The sequence below is a fragment of the Gallus gallus genome, chromosome Z (assembly GCF_016699485.2).
Source record: "Gallus gallus isolate bGalGal1 chromosome Z, bGalGal1.mat.broiler.GRCg7b, whole genome shotgun sequence".
Lineage (NCBI taxonomy): Eukaryota > Metazoa > Chordata > Aves > Galliformes > Phasianidae > Gallus > Gallus gallus.
The window spans coordinates 39131815-39149521 of record NC_052572.1 but is presented as its reverse complement, the minus strand read 5'-3'; the positions used below and the strand labels follow the sequence as shown (position 1 = coordinate 39149521).

At 39.7% G+C, this 17707-nt stretch overlaps 1 protein-coding gene across 5 annotated transcripts in view; it reads right to left on the bottom strand.

The window, feature by feature from the left end:
* Positions 1–17707, bottom strand: part of TLE4 (transducin like enhancer of split 4) — a 98684-nt gene that overhangs the window by 41925 nt on the left and 39052 nt on the right. For 3 of the 5 annotated variants that reach the window (XM_015280232.4, XM_040655328.2, XM_046905179.1), the window contains 3 exons: positions 16661–16735; positions 3109–3313; positions 2699–2715 (listed from right to left, as the gene is read on the bottom strand). In XM_015280232.4, the coding sequence (XP_015135718.1) occupies positions 2699–2715; positions 3109–3313; positions 16661–16735 (297 nt within the window). The remainder of the gene's footprint in view (positions 1–2698; positions 2716–3108; positions 3314–16660; positions 16736–17707) is intronic. The other 2 variants (NM_204237.2, XM_040655327.2) reach the window with 2 other exon arrangements.

Sequence of the window (17707 nt, the reverse complement as noted above, 5' to 3'; positions counted from 1 at the left end):
TATTTTTTATATTCACAGGTTTAGATATGTGCCCTACTTACACTTTTTTGTTTATGTGCAGGGATAAAAGAAAAAAGAAAATCTACTGAAACTATTTGCTAAGAGTGAACAGGGGATGTTCTGCCGAAATCATCATTAATCTGTGCCTGCTTTCACTGCACAAAGCAGTAATTCCAGTTTCTAGCTCTCATGACAAAGAAGATGAAGTGAAATCCGACATGTTGTTGTCCTATGTTTGCAGATAGACAGCTTCAATGCCTTTGCTGCTCACAGTAAAAACTGACAGTTCCTGTCAGCTCCCAGTTCTTATGCAGAACCATAGGGCTAACAGTAAAACTGACAACAATTGACTCCATTTCGTTCTGTGGGGACACAGCAAAGTTGCCAGTGGCAGAATATATGCGTAGGGATGGGTGCAGGGCATGTCCCCACCTGTAGGTGTTGGAAAAGCAAGGATATGTCTCCATGCACAGCAACCTCCAAGGGGACAGGACTTTGGCAGGCAAATCCTGTGCCTAGCACTATGCTCCTCCTGATTGTGTCCTCAGCACATGATTAATACAGAATCACACAATATCCCCAGATGGAATGGTCCCACAACGATCACCAAGTCCTACTCCTGGCTCCCCACAAGACCTACCAAAAATCAAACCATAGTTCTGGGAGCACCGTACAAACACTCCTTGAACTCTGACAGCTTGAGGCCACGCCCACTGCCCTGGTCAGGCTGTTCCATGTCCACCACCTCTGGTGCAGGCCCTGTCCCTAACCCCCAGCTGCTCCTCCCCTGTCACAGCTCCATGCTGTTCCCTCGGGCCCTGTCACTGTCACCGAGAGCAGAGCTCAGCGCTGCCCCTCCACTCCCTGTGAGGAGCTGCAGCCGCCATGAGGCCTCCCCTCAGCCTGCCCTGCTCTGGGCTGAACAGACCCAGGGACCTCAGCCGCTCCTTGCACACCTTCTTCTCCAGACCCTGCATTATCTTTGTAGCCCTCCTTTAATAATCTCTAATGGTTTTATGTTCTTCTTACATTGTGAATCCCAGTGCTGCACCCAGCGCTGGAGGTGAGACTGCACAGCACAGAGCAGAGCAGACAGCCCCTCCTGTCACCTGCTGGCAGTGCTGGGCCTGGTGCACCCCAGGTATGGTTGACACTTTGGGCTGCCAGGGCACACTGTTGGCTCATGCTCCATTCGCTGCCAAGCAGAGTCCCCAAACCCCTTTCTGCAGTGATGCTTTCCAGTCTCTCATCCTGAACTCTGTAGAAATATCCAGGGCCACGCCATTCCAAGTGCAAAATTCAGCACTTGCTCTTGTCAAACTTCATGTGATTAGTGACTGCCCAGTCCTCTAATTTGTCAGCATCCCCCTGAGGAGCCCCTTCTACCCTCAAGGGAGTCAACAGCTCCTCCTATTTTAGTGTCATCTACAAAGTGGTGAGTTCTGTATCCAAATAATTTATAAATCACTGAAGAGAACTGGCTCTATAATGGAGCCCTATGGACATCCAGCTGACCATTCCTGGCAGTGTCATCAAATGCACCTAAGACCTGTGCTGTGAACACTTCTACTGTTTGGACAATCCTAAGAATAAATCACATATTTCTAAGAAAAACAGCACCGAAAACTTGACAAATCAGTTGCAAGTGTTCACCAAGGCAGGTGTACATCTTGCCCTTTGTAATACTCGTATGTTGTATGTATACAATGTAATAACTGTAAGAGGTAAAAAGCACCTCTTCCATTCCACACTCACAATCATCTGAAAACACTTCATCTTATGCTCCTGAAGATTGTGAAAGCTGTTCAAGCTCTAAGCTGTAACTGCATCCAGCTACCAAGGCCTGTGAAGGTAAGTGTGCAACTGGCAACAACTGCTTCTGCTGCGAGCTAGGAGGCCAGATGGATCCAGGAGAAGGCAAAGCCCTGACACACCTCCCCACTCTCACAGCATTAAGACTCTAGGAGCCTCTGTGACACTCTGACAACTACCAAGCATGGACAGGGATCCAAACATATATGTTGAATTGCTGCAGTACACAGTGCTGAATGCTCAAAATTACATGAGCTGCAAGATACGTGTTACATTTGTTTATAAATACTACCATTCACAGGACAGCACATGCATATGTGCTACAGAGTCATTCACAGCCTGAAAACTGACTTTTGGAAGGGGAACACAGGGCTCTTATCTGCCTGCAGAACAGGGAATGGTAGTTTCTTCCCCTCCAGTCAGCAAACTGCTGCTGAAACAACAGCCACGTGAGACCCCACATTTTCTCTGCAAGTGACTCAGCCCCTCTTTCCGTAACTGCCTTCAGATGACATTGTGTAAATCTAACAGAATTTTGGTTTTACGGCTGCCAGACTCAAAACTTCCGACTAATTATTTCCATTTTGTAAGCTTATACAGAGACTCAAGGTACCTCTCTTTACCATATCCAGGAACAGCCTCTATGCTGAGGAACAAGCCAAGGAGCAGGAGCGTTCCCATGAGCCTCACTGAATGGTACATGACTGCAATACTAGCTCCACCATCTAATGAGTGTTACACAGCCTATGCAGGACTCCGTACATCAGCATGAGGGTCATGGCCCAGTTTCGCCTGGTGACTTTTTCCACCACTACAGGCCATGTCAAACAAATGCACTGCGCAGCTCTTTTGAACCACTCCTCCCACCAACAAAACGGAGTCCTACCTTGATGGAGTCTCTGTCTGCATGTGGAGAAGACACAGCGTGCATGGAGAACAGAAGGCAGCAGCAGGAGATGAGGAGGAAGAAAGAAAAAAGTACTAGTTAGTTTACATAAAATTATACATTTATCATACTCAGAAGGAAAGAATTCTGATATCCGTTAAATAATAAATTGCACAGATGTTAACTTTTTGCAGTTAATTATTAATATTCCACAGTCAGCTTTATAACACTGGAACTCCACCATTTGAACACACCTTCTAGCTACCACTAGGCAATAAATACTAAAGCAATTAGCTAGTCATTCTTGCAAGCATTCATTTCTTTATTTCCTAGAAGAGGAGAAGGAGAATTAGAAGAGAAAGAAGGAAACAGAAATGAATGAAGCCATGCACTCATCTGGCAGTACCCACCTCTTTGGTGATCGTTATCATGGTGCTTTTTTTCATCCTTGATCGGGAGGTGTGACTGCCCCCCCAGCGCACTGGACAGTGCCAGAAGGCCAGCACTGCTGCCAATGGGTGGGATGGCTGGAGGCTGCAAGCCCGAGGGGTGCGGAGTGAGAGGTACAGGGAGACCATGTCCATGTGACAAATGCTGGGCCTGGAGTTGTTGCTGCTGTGAAAAATGAAACGCAGATATTGAATTTGTTCAGGGAGCATAGGGTTGTCTGATTGATCCCGGACATCAAACATAACCAGTCAGATCAGCCAATATGACTGACTGACTCAGGTACCAACACTCAAAAACACCCTGGCATTTTATAAATGTCCACATGTTTGGATGAAATGCAGTCTGTAAACTTCAGGCTGAAATAACAACAATTAAAAAAAAGGAAAGGAATTTTCCAGTTTTAGTAAAAATGGTTTTTTAGTCCTCTGACAGAGCTATTATATTTTATTCTTGCTAGCAGAAACACCATGTACATGTCTAATCAAAGCATATGTAACTATAAAAGCAGTTATATAATGCAAAAAAAAAAAAGCTGAAAATTGAGAAAATTAGCGTTAAACAGTTCTCCCAGCGCTACTTCACAGCATGCAGTGAGAGTTAATTTGAAAGAGAAAACCTGAATTAACAATCCAGAAAAGGAAACTGGTTGCAGCCACCGTTTTAAGCCCTTTAAGTGTCCTCAGTGGTACTTGAGCAAATTACTAAAGAAAATCTAATGTAGCAAGGCTTGGGTCCTCCTGTAGGCTTGTTCAATAATGCTGAAATAATTGGGCACTCTGTGCACGTTTAGTGATGCTCGAATGGAAAGCTAGAGGCCTGCCCTTGTACTGTTCTCTAGCTGCTGACTCTGTGTTGTGACAGGTTTATTTGAGTGGGACTGTGATGCATGCACCAGTAACTGCGCTGACAAGAGTTTAAAGTCATTTTTACCAGTACACTGGCAACACATAGAGAAAGCCCTTGAGAGGGTCGAATTGGGAGTGCTTGACCTCAACCAGGGCTGCATCAAGCTCTTCGCTATACTAACCACTGTGGGTAGATAGTTTGTTGCTACTGAATGGGAAAGCGAGAAAAAAAGTTACCTTAAATATCTCCCAAGAGTGACGTGTTTAGGTCCAAGGTTTACCCACCCATCATCCAACTAATTCCACCTCATGCAGTAACTAGATTAGCTCTGAAATTTTCTCTTAGCTTTCAAGCAATCACCTCTACAGACTCATAGTAAATCAAATCAGAAACCCTCTACGATTGTTCTCTTCCCTGCATGTCTTCATAAAGGACTTTGGAAGAGCAAGAAATAAAAAAAAAACTTATTTTGCATAAAAACATTCCATCTGAAATTCCTAATTAAAAAGGCTAAACTCATACTTTTGTTTGTTTTTCATCTGAATATGAATTTGTTTCCCAACTCACAATCTAGCTCTCTAATCAATCTAGAGACAACGTGCAGCCCACTTGATTGTTCTCTCCCCTCTTTAGCATGAATCTTCACACGGGTTAAGCTGAAAGTAAAAGAAAGCGAGTCACACATAACATGCCACCTAACTCATCCAGTACATTGCACAGGTACATCCCTCAACACCTTCTTGTGAAGGTACAGATCTGTGTCTTACTTTTCTAAATACAACCCAGGCTCTAGAATCTGAAAGGCAGTGGCAAATACATGACACCTGATTTAGAATAGTGCCAGGAACAGAAGATGAATGACCCAAAAGGAAGGGAGGAAAAACAAAACAAAACACGGAAACACACACACACACACAAAAAAAAAAAAAAAAAAAAAAAAAGCACAAGAAGAAAGCCAGAAAGAAGATTCTTCCAGGTAGGAAAAAAAGGACCAGTCCTCTCGCTGCTTGCAATCCTACATCATTCAAATAAGCATCCATTCTCATAGATGTATCAAACACATTTTGTTTCTCTGGTGCACGTATGGAAGGATGCTTCATTGCTCAGAATTTAAAATTAACTATAACAAAATGAAACAAGAGCCAACTGTGTGTTGTTTAGCTTCAGGGTTTGACTGGGGCTTCCTTACAGCAAGGGAACAAGCTGGCAAATTGGATTTGTAGTGGAGTGGAGAGCGGTCAGAAAAAGAAAAAAAGAAGATAAACAGAGAAAGAAAAGGAGTGGACAAAATAACCTGTGTTACAGAATATCAGCTTTCATTTTAAATGCAGAATTCCCCATTCCTTCTAAAAACATACTATAAACCAGTGCAAGAAGATGTCTGCCTTAATCTGCCAGGGGCTTGAAGCAATGGCTCTGAAAAAAAGCCTAAGTATATCAGCAGTGATAGAGCTTCTGGCCTTGTTAACTATTTCACTGTTGATCAAAAAATGCAAGGAAAATTACACTCATTGCACATTTCTGTACAATCCACAGAGGTCTGTCTAACCTTCTGAATTTGCATTATATGACCTCCTCCATGGATATGGGATGATTTCCGAAGAGCTTGAAGAAAACTGCAATGCAAATGTAATCTTTTGCCGTTCTTTGCTGGGAGTTTCTCTGCATAACTCAGCAACAAAGCAGCACAGATTCTGCATCTTGGATGTGCCAAACATTCTGAACATCACCCAGATGTAATGAGTGCATTAAGAGTAGTATGTGTAACAGCACCTCAGAGCAGTGGCTTGAGATCACCCAGAACTGCATAGTTGGCCTAGCTCATCTTGGCCAAGAACTGATGATTTCCCCCCAGCTTGACTAGCAGAGATCTTTGAAATTAACTGAAGAGAGTGGGGAGGGAAGAAGGAAAAACAAACAAAAAAAATCCAAAAAACAATGTTGAACAATGTCATACGGACAAAGTAAGACTCCAGTTTAAAAAAAAGTGAAAATGCTAGCTATACTTTTGCTCTCAGAATACAATGCCTTGCAGGGACAAAGCTGGCAGTAATAATGTCAAATAAAAACAACAGAAAACCATAAATGATCACCTAATCAAGCCCTGTTTTCCAATAAGCATACTCAGAAAGGCAAAGACAGATAAAGTGGCAGAGCCTCCTCAGCTGCCATTTCCAGACCTTTGACATCTATTACTATGTTCAAAAGCCCACAACATTTACAGTTTAGTTTTGCTTTTTCACTCCCCATCAGTGTCACCAGTGAACATTAGCTTCCAGGATAGCTGGTCTGCAGCTGCTTGGTTACAGAGAAAGCTAGAAAAATACAGGCAATTCCTTATCCACTGGGCGTCACATTAGCACTACAACATGATAAGAAAAAAGATACTGTCTCCTCTCTATCCCTCAAAAAGTCAAAGATACGGAGGAGTAAGACAAGTGACAGAAACACTCCCCACACAGCAACATTCCACTAGAGAAAGTTTTTCACATTCATTTCTGCCTATACAATGAATTTAGATCATAGAATCATAGAATAACAAAATGACAGAATGTCCTGGGTTGAAAAGGACCATAACTATCAACTAGTTTCAACCCCCCTGCATGGGCAGGGTCGCCAATTAGGCTGCCCGGAGCCACATCCAGCTTGGTCTTGAATGCATCCAGGGATGGGGCATCCACAACCTCCTTGGGCAACCTGTTCCAGTGTGTCATCACCCTCATGTGAAAAACTTCCTCCTAATATCTAACCTAAACCTCCCCTGTCTCAGTTTAAAACCATTCCCCTTGGTCCTATCACTATCCACCTTTGTAAACAGCCGTTCTTCCTCCTGTTTATATGCTCCCTTAAAGTTCTGGAAGGCCACAATGAGGTCTCCCCAGAGCCTTCTCTCCTCCAAGCTACACAAGCCCAGTTCCCTCAACCTTTCTTCATACGAGAGTTTCATAAAAACTTTAAATTTAAACACCTGCAAGGAAAGCCTGAAAATGAGCCAATTGAGCAACCACGTAATTTTTTGATGTTGCTGTAATGATTTCGCTTCCCACTCCTCCATCTCCTCTTTAATTTGCTATCCTTAGTCATGTCATTTGTGAACTCTCAGAATGCAGTTAACTTTACACAATCCTAGCACATCTGAATGCAGTATGCATAAAATCAAGTATGTATTCTCATAATGGGTGAAAACTTGCAAAGGCAGTACACCAGGCTATATTATGTTGTAAATTTTCCAGAACTATTTAAAGAAAACAGTTACTACTAACACCCCAAATTCCTTCAGTTACCAAGAAATACACTCTACAGAATGCTACTAGGTTTCAAAGTTTTTAAGAACTATCCAAAGAACAACAGTATAAGAGCAAGGGTAAAACCAGTGGTCAGAAAGAAGTCAAAAAAGAAAACTGAACTATTTTTGGTAATAAGTTTAAGCCAACAGTTTGTTATTAAAATCCGAATTAAAATTTTCAAGACTTATTAACATATATCAAATAAAGATAGTGTCTAGTTGCTCCTCATCTGTTCTTGTTTTTTTAAATTTTCTGAATGTTCTCCTTCATAGTCTACAATAAAAAAGAGAAAAAAAAACTCCCAAAGCCATGTCTAAGAAATGAATAAAAAGGCTTTGCAAAAGATACTTATCTGAGTATCACTAATTTTTACAACTGGAATTATAAATATTGATGCTTTATTTAACTAATTCTTATCCCCATACATCTTAAGAGATCAAATTTAAAGCGAAATATGAAAATAAACCCACTAAGAAATTAGCTTCTAATGCTCTCTAGTTATAGTCAGCATATCGAAAGCTTATTTTTCTGGAAAAGGTTCAAGTTTTTACTGGATACTTTCCAAGAAGCTCACTGTCACAGTAATCTACCATTTTCCTCTCACAGACCCTGACAGCACACAGCCACTATCCAAACAATCTGAGCATACGCCTTTAACCTGACGGCATCTCTGAAGTTAAGAAATGAATGCCTCTAAAAGATGCATCTATACACATGCACACACTACCCATACCTGCTGGGGAGGATCACCAAAATATCTGAATAAGATAACTTTATGAAATTCATCAGGTAAAGCAACCTATTGTTTAGAGAGATTTGTTGTCGTGACGTATGCTGTCATACAAAACGATAATTGAGATAAAAATTATTGAGAAAAAAACAATGGCTCAAGAGTACAAAATGTCAATGGTTCAACGACCAGTAAGAAATGGAAGTATTTAGGCACACACAGCTATAGGTGTATTGTTTTTATCTTTCATGCCTGTTCACAACTCCTGATATTATCCATACTGTATTTCCTCTCTCTTCTGGCATACGATTCCAAAACAGCTTTTTTGTTTCGTTTTCTTTTTTTGTTTGTTTTCCTTTTATGTTAAGACACGATATGGCAAAACAGCATAGAGGGAGAATCATGCAATAGCTCTTCCAGTGGAATGATCCGGGACATGCATGTTCACCATAATGAGACTGTGGTACAGAAACAGGACCTTGAGATCAGCCTTGTAATAGAAAAGACATCATTTTGCAAATAAGTACACCCACTGAGAAACAATATCATCAGAGTTTGGTAGGAAGTCTATACTTCCATACACAACTTCCCTGCAGCAAACTGAAGTACTTCACAATAACAATGAAAATAGTTTATAGAAAATCCAAGAAAAAGAGTTTAAAAACAACAGAACTGAGACAAAAAAAAAAAAAAGGTAGATTAAAAGAACAACAACAAAACAAACAAACAAACTCTAGGCAAATACCAAACTTCTCACTCCTTGAGAACCAGTAATTTCTGGTTTTGAGGATACTGATTCTAAGCAAGGAAAGCAAACTCCACTCAGAAAACGATGGGTAGAAGGGGAAAATCAATAGCTGTCATTAATAATTAGGGAAGCATTTATAACTCCTACATAAGTAACCAAGAAACTATCAGAATCATATCTTTACAAATTGTCTCAAATATCTTTAAAGTGATCTACAAATAAGAGAAGTCAATTCCAGAACCATATTGTTGGGGTGAAAGGTAATACAGGCAGAGAACACATCCACTCCTAATCATATACACAAGAACATATGTTCCTGTTACACATTTCATCAGGTGTTCTTCCTTCTCAGGAATTTTTTTTCCACTCGGTGAAACAGCATAGAGGGCAAAAGTAACAACAACAACGGGAGATCCACTACAAAGTCAAAGACCTGAGGTTAAAGAGGCTAGTATTTCAGTAAAGAAAAAAACTAACTCACTGCTAAGGGACAGGTGCATTTTTCCCCAGAATCTTAAGAGTTCAGTAGTTCACTCTTCTGCCTGCAGGACTCTTCTCTCATTTTCACACAGAGAGAAGGCTCTTTAAAATCACTTTCTATTATCATCTAATAAAGGGCAGAAATTCTTGCATAAATAATGCCACTTCAGCTCTCTTCTTCCTTTTTTCCCCCCCACCCTCTTGCTAGCTTAGGAAAATTCACATCAAGAGAAGGCAGAAAGCACCAAGTGCAGCTGTGCTCAAGGTCTTACCAGAAGAAATGACAGTGGCTTCCCATGTGCCACACATCTGTCAAATTTCAGGACAGAAGGTAGTGATTATAACACACACTCCTTAGTTCTTCCAACGTTACTCTATATTTTGTCATGGCTACAGCACATGAATCCACATTATGTTGAATTTCAGCAAGCTGCCTGTGTTTGTGATAAACACCTGGGTTGCTGGAATTGATCCATTCCTTCCAACCCATTCTATACTTTGAAGACTGCCAGTTGTGATGCAGCCACACTCTTGTGCAGACCACTGCAACACCTGCTCTTCTCACTGGCGAGGAGTCTCTTCTCAAAGAATAAAGTTAGCTGTTAAAACACAAGGATACCACTCTCTCTCTCTCTCCCTCTAAGAAGACTTCATTGAGTGTACTAGAGTTCTGCCTTTCTAACATAGTGCCCAGCAGTCAACTACCCAAGACTTTCTTTTGCCAAGTGATTTACCCAAGTGATTTCTTTTGCTCTAGTACAGTTTACCTGTTGCAGCAGCTTTGATGAAAGGTCTTGACAACGATCTAATAGTGTAAATTTAAATCACAGCTCTGAAACTGCAGAAGGGCCACTTGCTCTATTTGCCTTAGCTTCTCCCAGCTGTAGAACAGCTGAAGCAGTACTCATTTCAGAAACATTATTAGAGAAGATTCATCAATGCTTGTGATGCTTGCTCTAGATAGTATGATTGAAGACATGTAAGAAACTACTCACATGTGGATGAAAACAAATGTTTAACTAACCTACTGTTCAGATACCTAATCCTCATTCATAGCGTAGGTAGTATCTGAAAATTTTGAAAGAAGTTTTTGAAAGAAGTTTAAATGGCAAATATACAGTCCTGCTTGTAGCTGATTGCAAAACATTGTGGTTTGAAATCATGACATGGTAACAACAGTCTTTAGGCTATGCAGTACAGTAATGATGTATGTTTAGATGGGCTGCATTTCCACTGAGTATGTAAGCACTGTTAATTTCTCACTCAAGAATTTTTGGGAAATTCTTGCCTTCACATTATTCACTACGTCTTGACTACATACTATTATATAGTGTAGAAGAGAAATATACTATTTCTCTTCCAAAGCAGAATTATTACACCACCACTGAAGTATTACATAGCAAACAATGGACCAGAAGTCCGACAGAGTGTGCCAAATTCGTATTAGGTTGGAGATGAAGACAGCTTCCATGCGCTGGAGTACAGATCAGTATGGCAACACTGTTTTCTCCTCCTTACTTCCTGTTCATGAAGGAAGTCATAAAAAGAAAATACTGTACATGTTCATGCTGTGGAGTACGAAGAAAATTCTTCATAGGACTCCTTATAGCCATACTGACTAATCTTAATTAAAAAAAAAAATACAGTGGTCAATTAGCTTTGGTGACAGTGTTTGAAAAAATGTGAGGCAGAGGTCAGCTGGCCTGCCGGATCAGATACAGTATGTGAGCTGTAGTACTTTTGTCATATGCACTTACTTTAGCATAACAAGCAGGGCCTCTGGCATCAGCATATTGGCAGTGGGATGTATTAAGTGGTCTGCACTTCACCCTGCAACATGTTACTGACTGCTCCTACAGTGATAGACCAATATAAATTCAGTAGCTACAACAGCTTGTATGAAGAGGAAAACAGTGGCAAACCATTCCAAGTGTAGCAACAGCATTTAAAATCCACCCTTGGAGAGGTTTTTCAGTAAATATGGTAGCTGGAATTATGTGCATGCTAATTATTTTTCTCAAAATTCCCTAAAAAGATCTTCTGTACTTCATTTTCACCATTTTTAAATAAGGATAATGCTGCATACAGTAGAGATTAATTTAAATCAGTCCTCACCTGCAAGACTCTCTCTGAAGGCAGCATTTGCTAATGGGTGGAGAAAAACACTACAAAAAAAACACCTCTTCCCTCCTGATTCTCAAAAAAGCAGAATCTTTGACCTAGCAATACTTCTAACAAATCATTCAAAACAGAAAATATTTACCTAAAAGCATTCTACATCTACAATTTCCTCTTCTACAGTTCTATTTCAGAGATTAGGCAGTGTCAAAAAAAATTGCAGATCACACCTCACACGTTCTTAGCATACAAACAGCAAACAGAAGTCATTAAATAGGGAGGAATTAATTTCAGTATTTCTTTAGGTAGACGAACAAAACTCAAAGCACATATCCATTAAGTCAATCTTGTCTGCCACATTCCTACCATAACAATCTGTGTACAATATGTAGCAGGTGGTCACTTCATTTTACAGCATTTAAGCTTCAACCACCGTTTAATGCCAGCACAGTCCTTGAACAAACAATACAAAAAGGACCTGAAGAACTAAGATGAGTGACTTGTGCCAGTGCTACAACACAGGCATTTCCCTGCCCTTTGCCAAGCAGGAAAAAGTCTACCACACAAACTGGACCATTAAACATTCTTAGTTTACAGGAGAAAAGCTTCTGCCACACCACCCCGTGGTAAAGTATCTGCCTGCAACAGCATCCCCACTCCTGTTAAGCTTCCAGGCCAGGCCTTGGCCCTGCTCCATCATGTCACAGCCAGCAATATCAGCCTAGGCCTGCTCCCCTCAATCAAAAAAACACCGGAAGTCTTTCTCCTCTCTTCTTTACTTCACAAGCATGTGCGAAAGGCAGAAATAACCTACCATGCTAGGAGTTGAAAATGCTTCTGCAATGCTACAAGCACCTTAGCACCTAACATTAGGAGCTCTGCACCACTGGTGCCCTGGGAATAAGAGCACGCAATTACATTAGGTTTGTATTACAACTTGCATGCACTTATCTGCACCACAACACTCTAAAAACTTTGCATGCCTGCAGAATAGCATATGGTGTATTTAAACAGACACTGTTCTCCACATCTGTAGAAACAGAACATTTGCTCAAAAACAACCAGAAATTACACACCTTCTGAGATGGGGCAAACTTCAGACACAACACAGAGATTTTAACTAGGCGGGTATTAAAAAAGGAGCTTTATGGCTTGACAGTTATATGCCACAATACAGAAGCATTCTTTCTTCCAATAACTGCAATTTGCTTATATTTAAAATAGATAGTAGAAGTGACATAATAAAACAAAATGCTTAAGAATTAAACCAAAGCCTTTTTCTTCCCCTTTTTCCTCAGATGTATAGAATGGTAAAGGCAAAATCATTTAAATCATTTCCTTAGTAATACAAGTAATATTTAAATAGATTTAATAGCGCTGCTCCAAACCAATGAATTATGAGTTTAAAACCTATTAAAATGTAATGTTTTTTTCCTGAGCTGAGGGGAGAGAGATTTAAATCCACTGAATTTTAATATTTCAGCTTGAGCTGCAGGAGGTAGAGAAAGTCCAAATGAACTATTCCATCAGCACCATTCAAGCATGAACATTTTAATCAGTTTTACTTCCTTGGAGTTCTCTAACACAGTTTACGCTGTCATTCTCAAAGCACTTAACACAGAGAGTGTGAAAAACCACCAAGGCTTGTTATTGCCTTTACAATTGATGGCAAATAATTTTGCAGACTTCCTATCATTAAAATGTCACTGCTAAAAATTGAGGTTCAGCATTTCTTGTGCTAAACTGCATTTTCTTTGAACACCATCACATACCTGTTCTTAAGTTTTTGGTGCATTTATCTCTCCCGTGATAAACAGGCACACAAGCAGTAGCCTCCATTTCTGTCTTACTACCCAAACACAGTTGAAAACCAACTATTTTAAAATGGAAAAACATACTCTGGTAAAATTCTTATAAATTTACAAGTTAATTCCCTGGTTCCCTTATTAAAATACAACTGCATTCACACAGCATGTTCCGATTATATAGTACAGTGGATTAAAAAAAAAACAAAAACAAAAAACATTTTAAGGGAGTTAGACGACTCAATTTAGTAATACAGGAAATGAAAATATCATTCCTAATTAGATCATATTGCTGATTTAAGGCTACAATTTGTGCGCTGCTCCAACAGTGTGATCTTGCAGTTTGCAATTTAAAAACACGGCAGCTACGACAGTTGACAAGACCAACTGGATGCACCATGTTGCTCCCGCCTTTGCAGCCAACCTGGAAAGGAACACTGAGTGTGCACTACAATTCCTCCAAGCAAAAATCCTACACCACACTGCCCATGGCAAATACCAGATGCAGATTTACAATCCTCTTGCAGCACGCTTATGACACGTAGTTTTGGTTTAGTTTTCCTCATTGAATCTCTCAAAAAGAAGATGGATTATATTTAACTTGTTTCAGTCCGTCAACAGCTTTAAACTGAACATGACCTGTGAAAGAAGTCATTATAACTGTGTTTCATTCCATTAAACACAACGAGTTTATTGTCAGGAGAACAAGCAATCTCTCTGGGTTCCAGGCTCACTTCAGTATTTTGCATTTAAACTGCACGGATCAGTGATTTGGTTCATTTACCAATGAAGATAGAATAATATTGCAAAGTTAAAAAGGTGCTTCATCAGATTCCATTAAATCAGAGAACATTCATATAAAAGTATGTATGTGAAATACAAAGAGAGACATAATTTGTGTACATTCAATTCTTTTCTTGTGCCAAACTCCATGGCAGCAAAATCCATTTTGAACTCCAGCCATAGCTCCTCCACTCAAACCAAAGCAGCTCTGAGTCAAGGAAACACAGAGGCCCCAAACATAGAGGAATTTATCCTACATCTGTATTTCAAAAACTCATGATACTGCTTTTGTCTTCTTCCAATGCATATCTCAATGGGAAATAAAAAGATATATTCAGAAAAGCTGTAAAGAGCAAGCAAACATTGGAAGCCTTTAAAATATCACCATGTTAAAAGAACACAAACTCTGTCAGACTTACCCAAGAACAAAATAGCATAAGACAATATAATTAGAGCTATAATTTCTAATTACGTTCTTTTTTTTTCTTTTACCAGCATTCACAAAATATGACAAGCCTCTTTTAGTCCCATGCTACACTTTCAGGCTCTAAATCTATCTAAGTTCAGATGTAAAATTATTGCAGGTGTTCACACAACTAAAGATTTTCTGATAACCTCTTATTCTGTTTATTCCTTTTTTTTTTAATGAATCTCTTTAAGACTGAATTTGATTATTTCCCCTTAACTCTGAAGAACATGGCATTTTCAGTCAGTATTGCTCCCATTTCTCTAAAAATGAAGAGAGATGCTATGCAGCATTTCCTAAATCAACATAAAACAAGAGCGAAAAAAAGAAACTGAAAGGTAAAATCACCCTTCTGAGGGAGATGAAAGCTATCCCATTTTAATGCACAGAAACAAACTTCAGATATTACAAAAATTTCCGGCAATGGAATCTCAATTGCCTTGAAAAGATAAATTCAGACAGCAACAGACAAAACAGAAAATTTTCTTCTGTCTGGTGGGGGCAGACCAACAGAAGTAACTGCGAGGCTCCCAGACAAGCATCCAGTCTGTTTATATCAATTCTGAGTAGTTTAGTGGTTCATGAAAGCAGGATAAACTTAAATAACAAGCGCAATAGGCTCTACATCAATAAACTTTCTCATTCCTAGGATGCAAATTATTTTTCACAGTCTCCCTAATATATGCAAAGGTGAATGACAAAAATGTACACAAATAGACTGTGAAGTATTCATATGCATGTGTGTGCGTATACACGTGCACGCAAAATGGTATGTGCACACACACACCAACACTACACACGCTTGCAAGGCAGACACACAAAAACTTCTACAACAAAGAAGCCAACCTTTAGCTACTTTCTTTATGCAAAGAATGTTAATGGAAGGCAATATTTTTGGTTAGGTAATGAAAACTAATTGGGAAATTATTCATCTCCCACTTTCCCCACTGGAGCGTAAAAGACGTACAACAAATGTTATTCATGATTCTACACGACTCGCTCTGATTCACCCCCTTCTTTCTAACGGGCACTTCAGAGGAAATAAAGGTTACTCTTTTCCATTTATATCTTCTAATTGACTTCCAGTGTTTTCTTGTGGTCAGAGGGATACAAAACAGAGTTAGAAACAGACTATTAAAAACAAGCTACAATCAGACCACTGCTCTACACTACCGTCAGCAATGATCAGAGAGTCCTGATTTCCTTGTTAAAAGACAGAGGCATAATTGAAGCAATATCTTCACTTCAGATTGATTATTCTGCGACCCTTATCCACATCTTCACTCAGCAATTTGAATTTTAATGAAAGTAAATGGAATAATTAGCATTTCAAAGTGTGTTTGATACACTGAGTAAAAAAAAAAAAGGAAAAGACTTTTATGTATAATCTACACACAAAAGAAAAAGCATTTGGAAGGGGGCAGAATATGCGAAGTACAGTTGTAGCGTCTTCATTAGAATAACTTAAACAACTGCTTGCACCAGCTGCATAATTATACACGTGAATAATGTTCTATTAAGCTATGACTCCTCACCTTTATTTTATGTAGTGCAAGCAGCCATAGCTTTTGTTATTATGCCTTTTCTCTCCAGTCATAAAATGTAAACACTGTGGCTGCCCACACCCATAAACCTTGCAGGGGTTTCACTGAGCCCATACCACTGCTAGTAAAGCTTTTACAAGAAAGGCTCCACACACATGCATGGGAGCCTGGCACCTATCAGTGAACTGGGGAAGGGATATTTTGCTGTATGCTGTTTCCAGGATTTTTTTGTTATAAAAAGTAACTAAATTATTTTGCAAAGTAAATATGAATGTGTGGTGGATATTCGTAGTCTCAGACCACCATGCATAAAAGCACACGAGCAGTAGCAAAGGGAACAATTCCTTGTTAAAGTTTAGTGTGTCATACAAAACCTGTTAGCATGGTGCAGAAGCAGACTACCAGGCAGTATACAAAGGAAGCAACATGATTTAAAAGGGCCAACAGAAAACAAATATCCATCCAACTTCAGGGAATGGATACAACACAGGCATTAACCTGTTCGTCTTCTCTGAACACTACAAGCAATATTTTCAAGCAGTAGCCAGAGAGACCAGCCAGTCTTTTACCAAGATCAAGCTATTGACCTTCTCCACTGCCCCCAGCTTTAAGCCTACTTGATGGAAACGCATGGGGTGGGAAGGGAAAGGAAGGGAGAAAGGTTTTTATAAATGCTATTAGAGCTGAAATGGAAAGACCACATACCCCAATGATTGCGTTCAGTTCTGCCATGGTCACTTGCTTGGCACGCTCCACAGCCTGCACCACTTGTTGCTGGTGCTATAAATGAAGATCAGAAACAGAATAAAATTATTTGTTTTCTAAATTACTACGCACATTTTTATTTTATTTTTTTTTTAACTTTTTTACTTTTCAATCACACATTTGAAATGATAGTTCTCTAACAGTCAAATTCTGTGTATAAAGAAAGGAGAAGATTTTATTTATCCCATTACTTGCCTGGAATACCCTTGCAGCAAAAAAGACCAATTTTACAACCTATTTGAGGGCCCTTCCTTCCTTCTGTTCATCAGTGCTCTCCCAAACTTACACATCACCTTTAAAAGCAAATCACTTTCCTTACAGTCACAGAAATGTCTTGATTAAAAAAAAAAAAGCATACTGAAAATGAAAGGTATGTATTTTCAACAACCACACAGCGCCCACATCACTGAAGAATATACAGATTCTCCTCCTTGGTACATTTCAAAGCAGCTCAACCATAAGAATGAAATTTAAAATGCCATTCACAATTCTGTCAAACATGTGAAAGAGAACTAATTATTTCAATCCCCAACATGTAAATTTTAATAGCTTTAAAAAGTCCATCAAAAACACATGGTCTAATTAACAACACAGTTTACAAGCTTCAGTGGTTATATTATCTCAGTTTGACTGATACTGTATTCCTGCAGTAAAGTCAAAATTGCTGTATGCTGAAAAGTGATTGGTGTTTATTTGAAAACATTGGCTACAAATAAAGTAAGGTCCTAATCCTGCAGCCAGACCTGTGCCAGTTTGGAGCTCCACCAGTGGCAAATTTATTTGTACGTGCAGCTGTGCAGGGTCGAAATTACAATGAGAAACTGGTGCAAAGGGTGGGGAGGGCCCAGGGAGAGATGCAAGCAATTGCATGCTCAGTGCTGGGAGTGAATCACCTTTGATTTACAGCCACAGATTGAGCATAGTAGAGCACCTCAAGCTCTGCTCAGGGGAGGAAGGGCTCTGCTGCGCCTGGATTTGACATCCTCA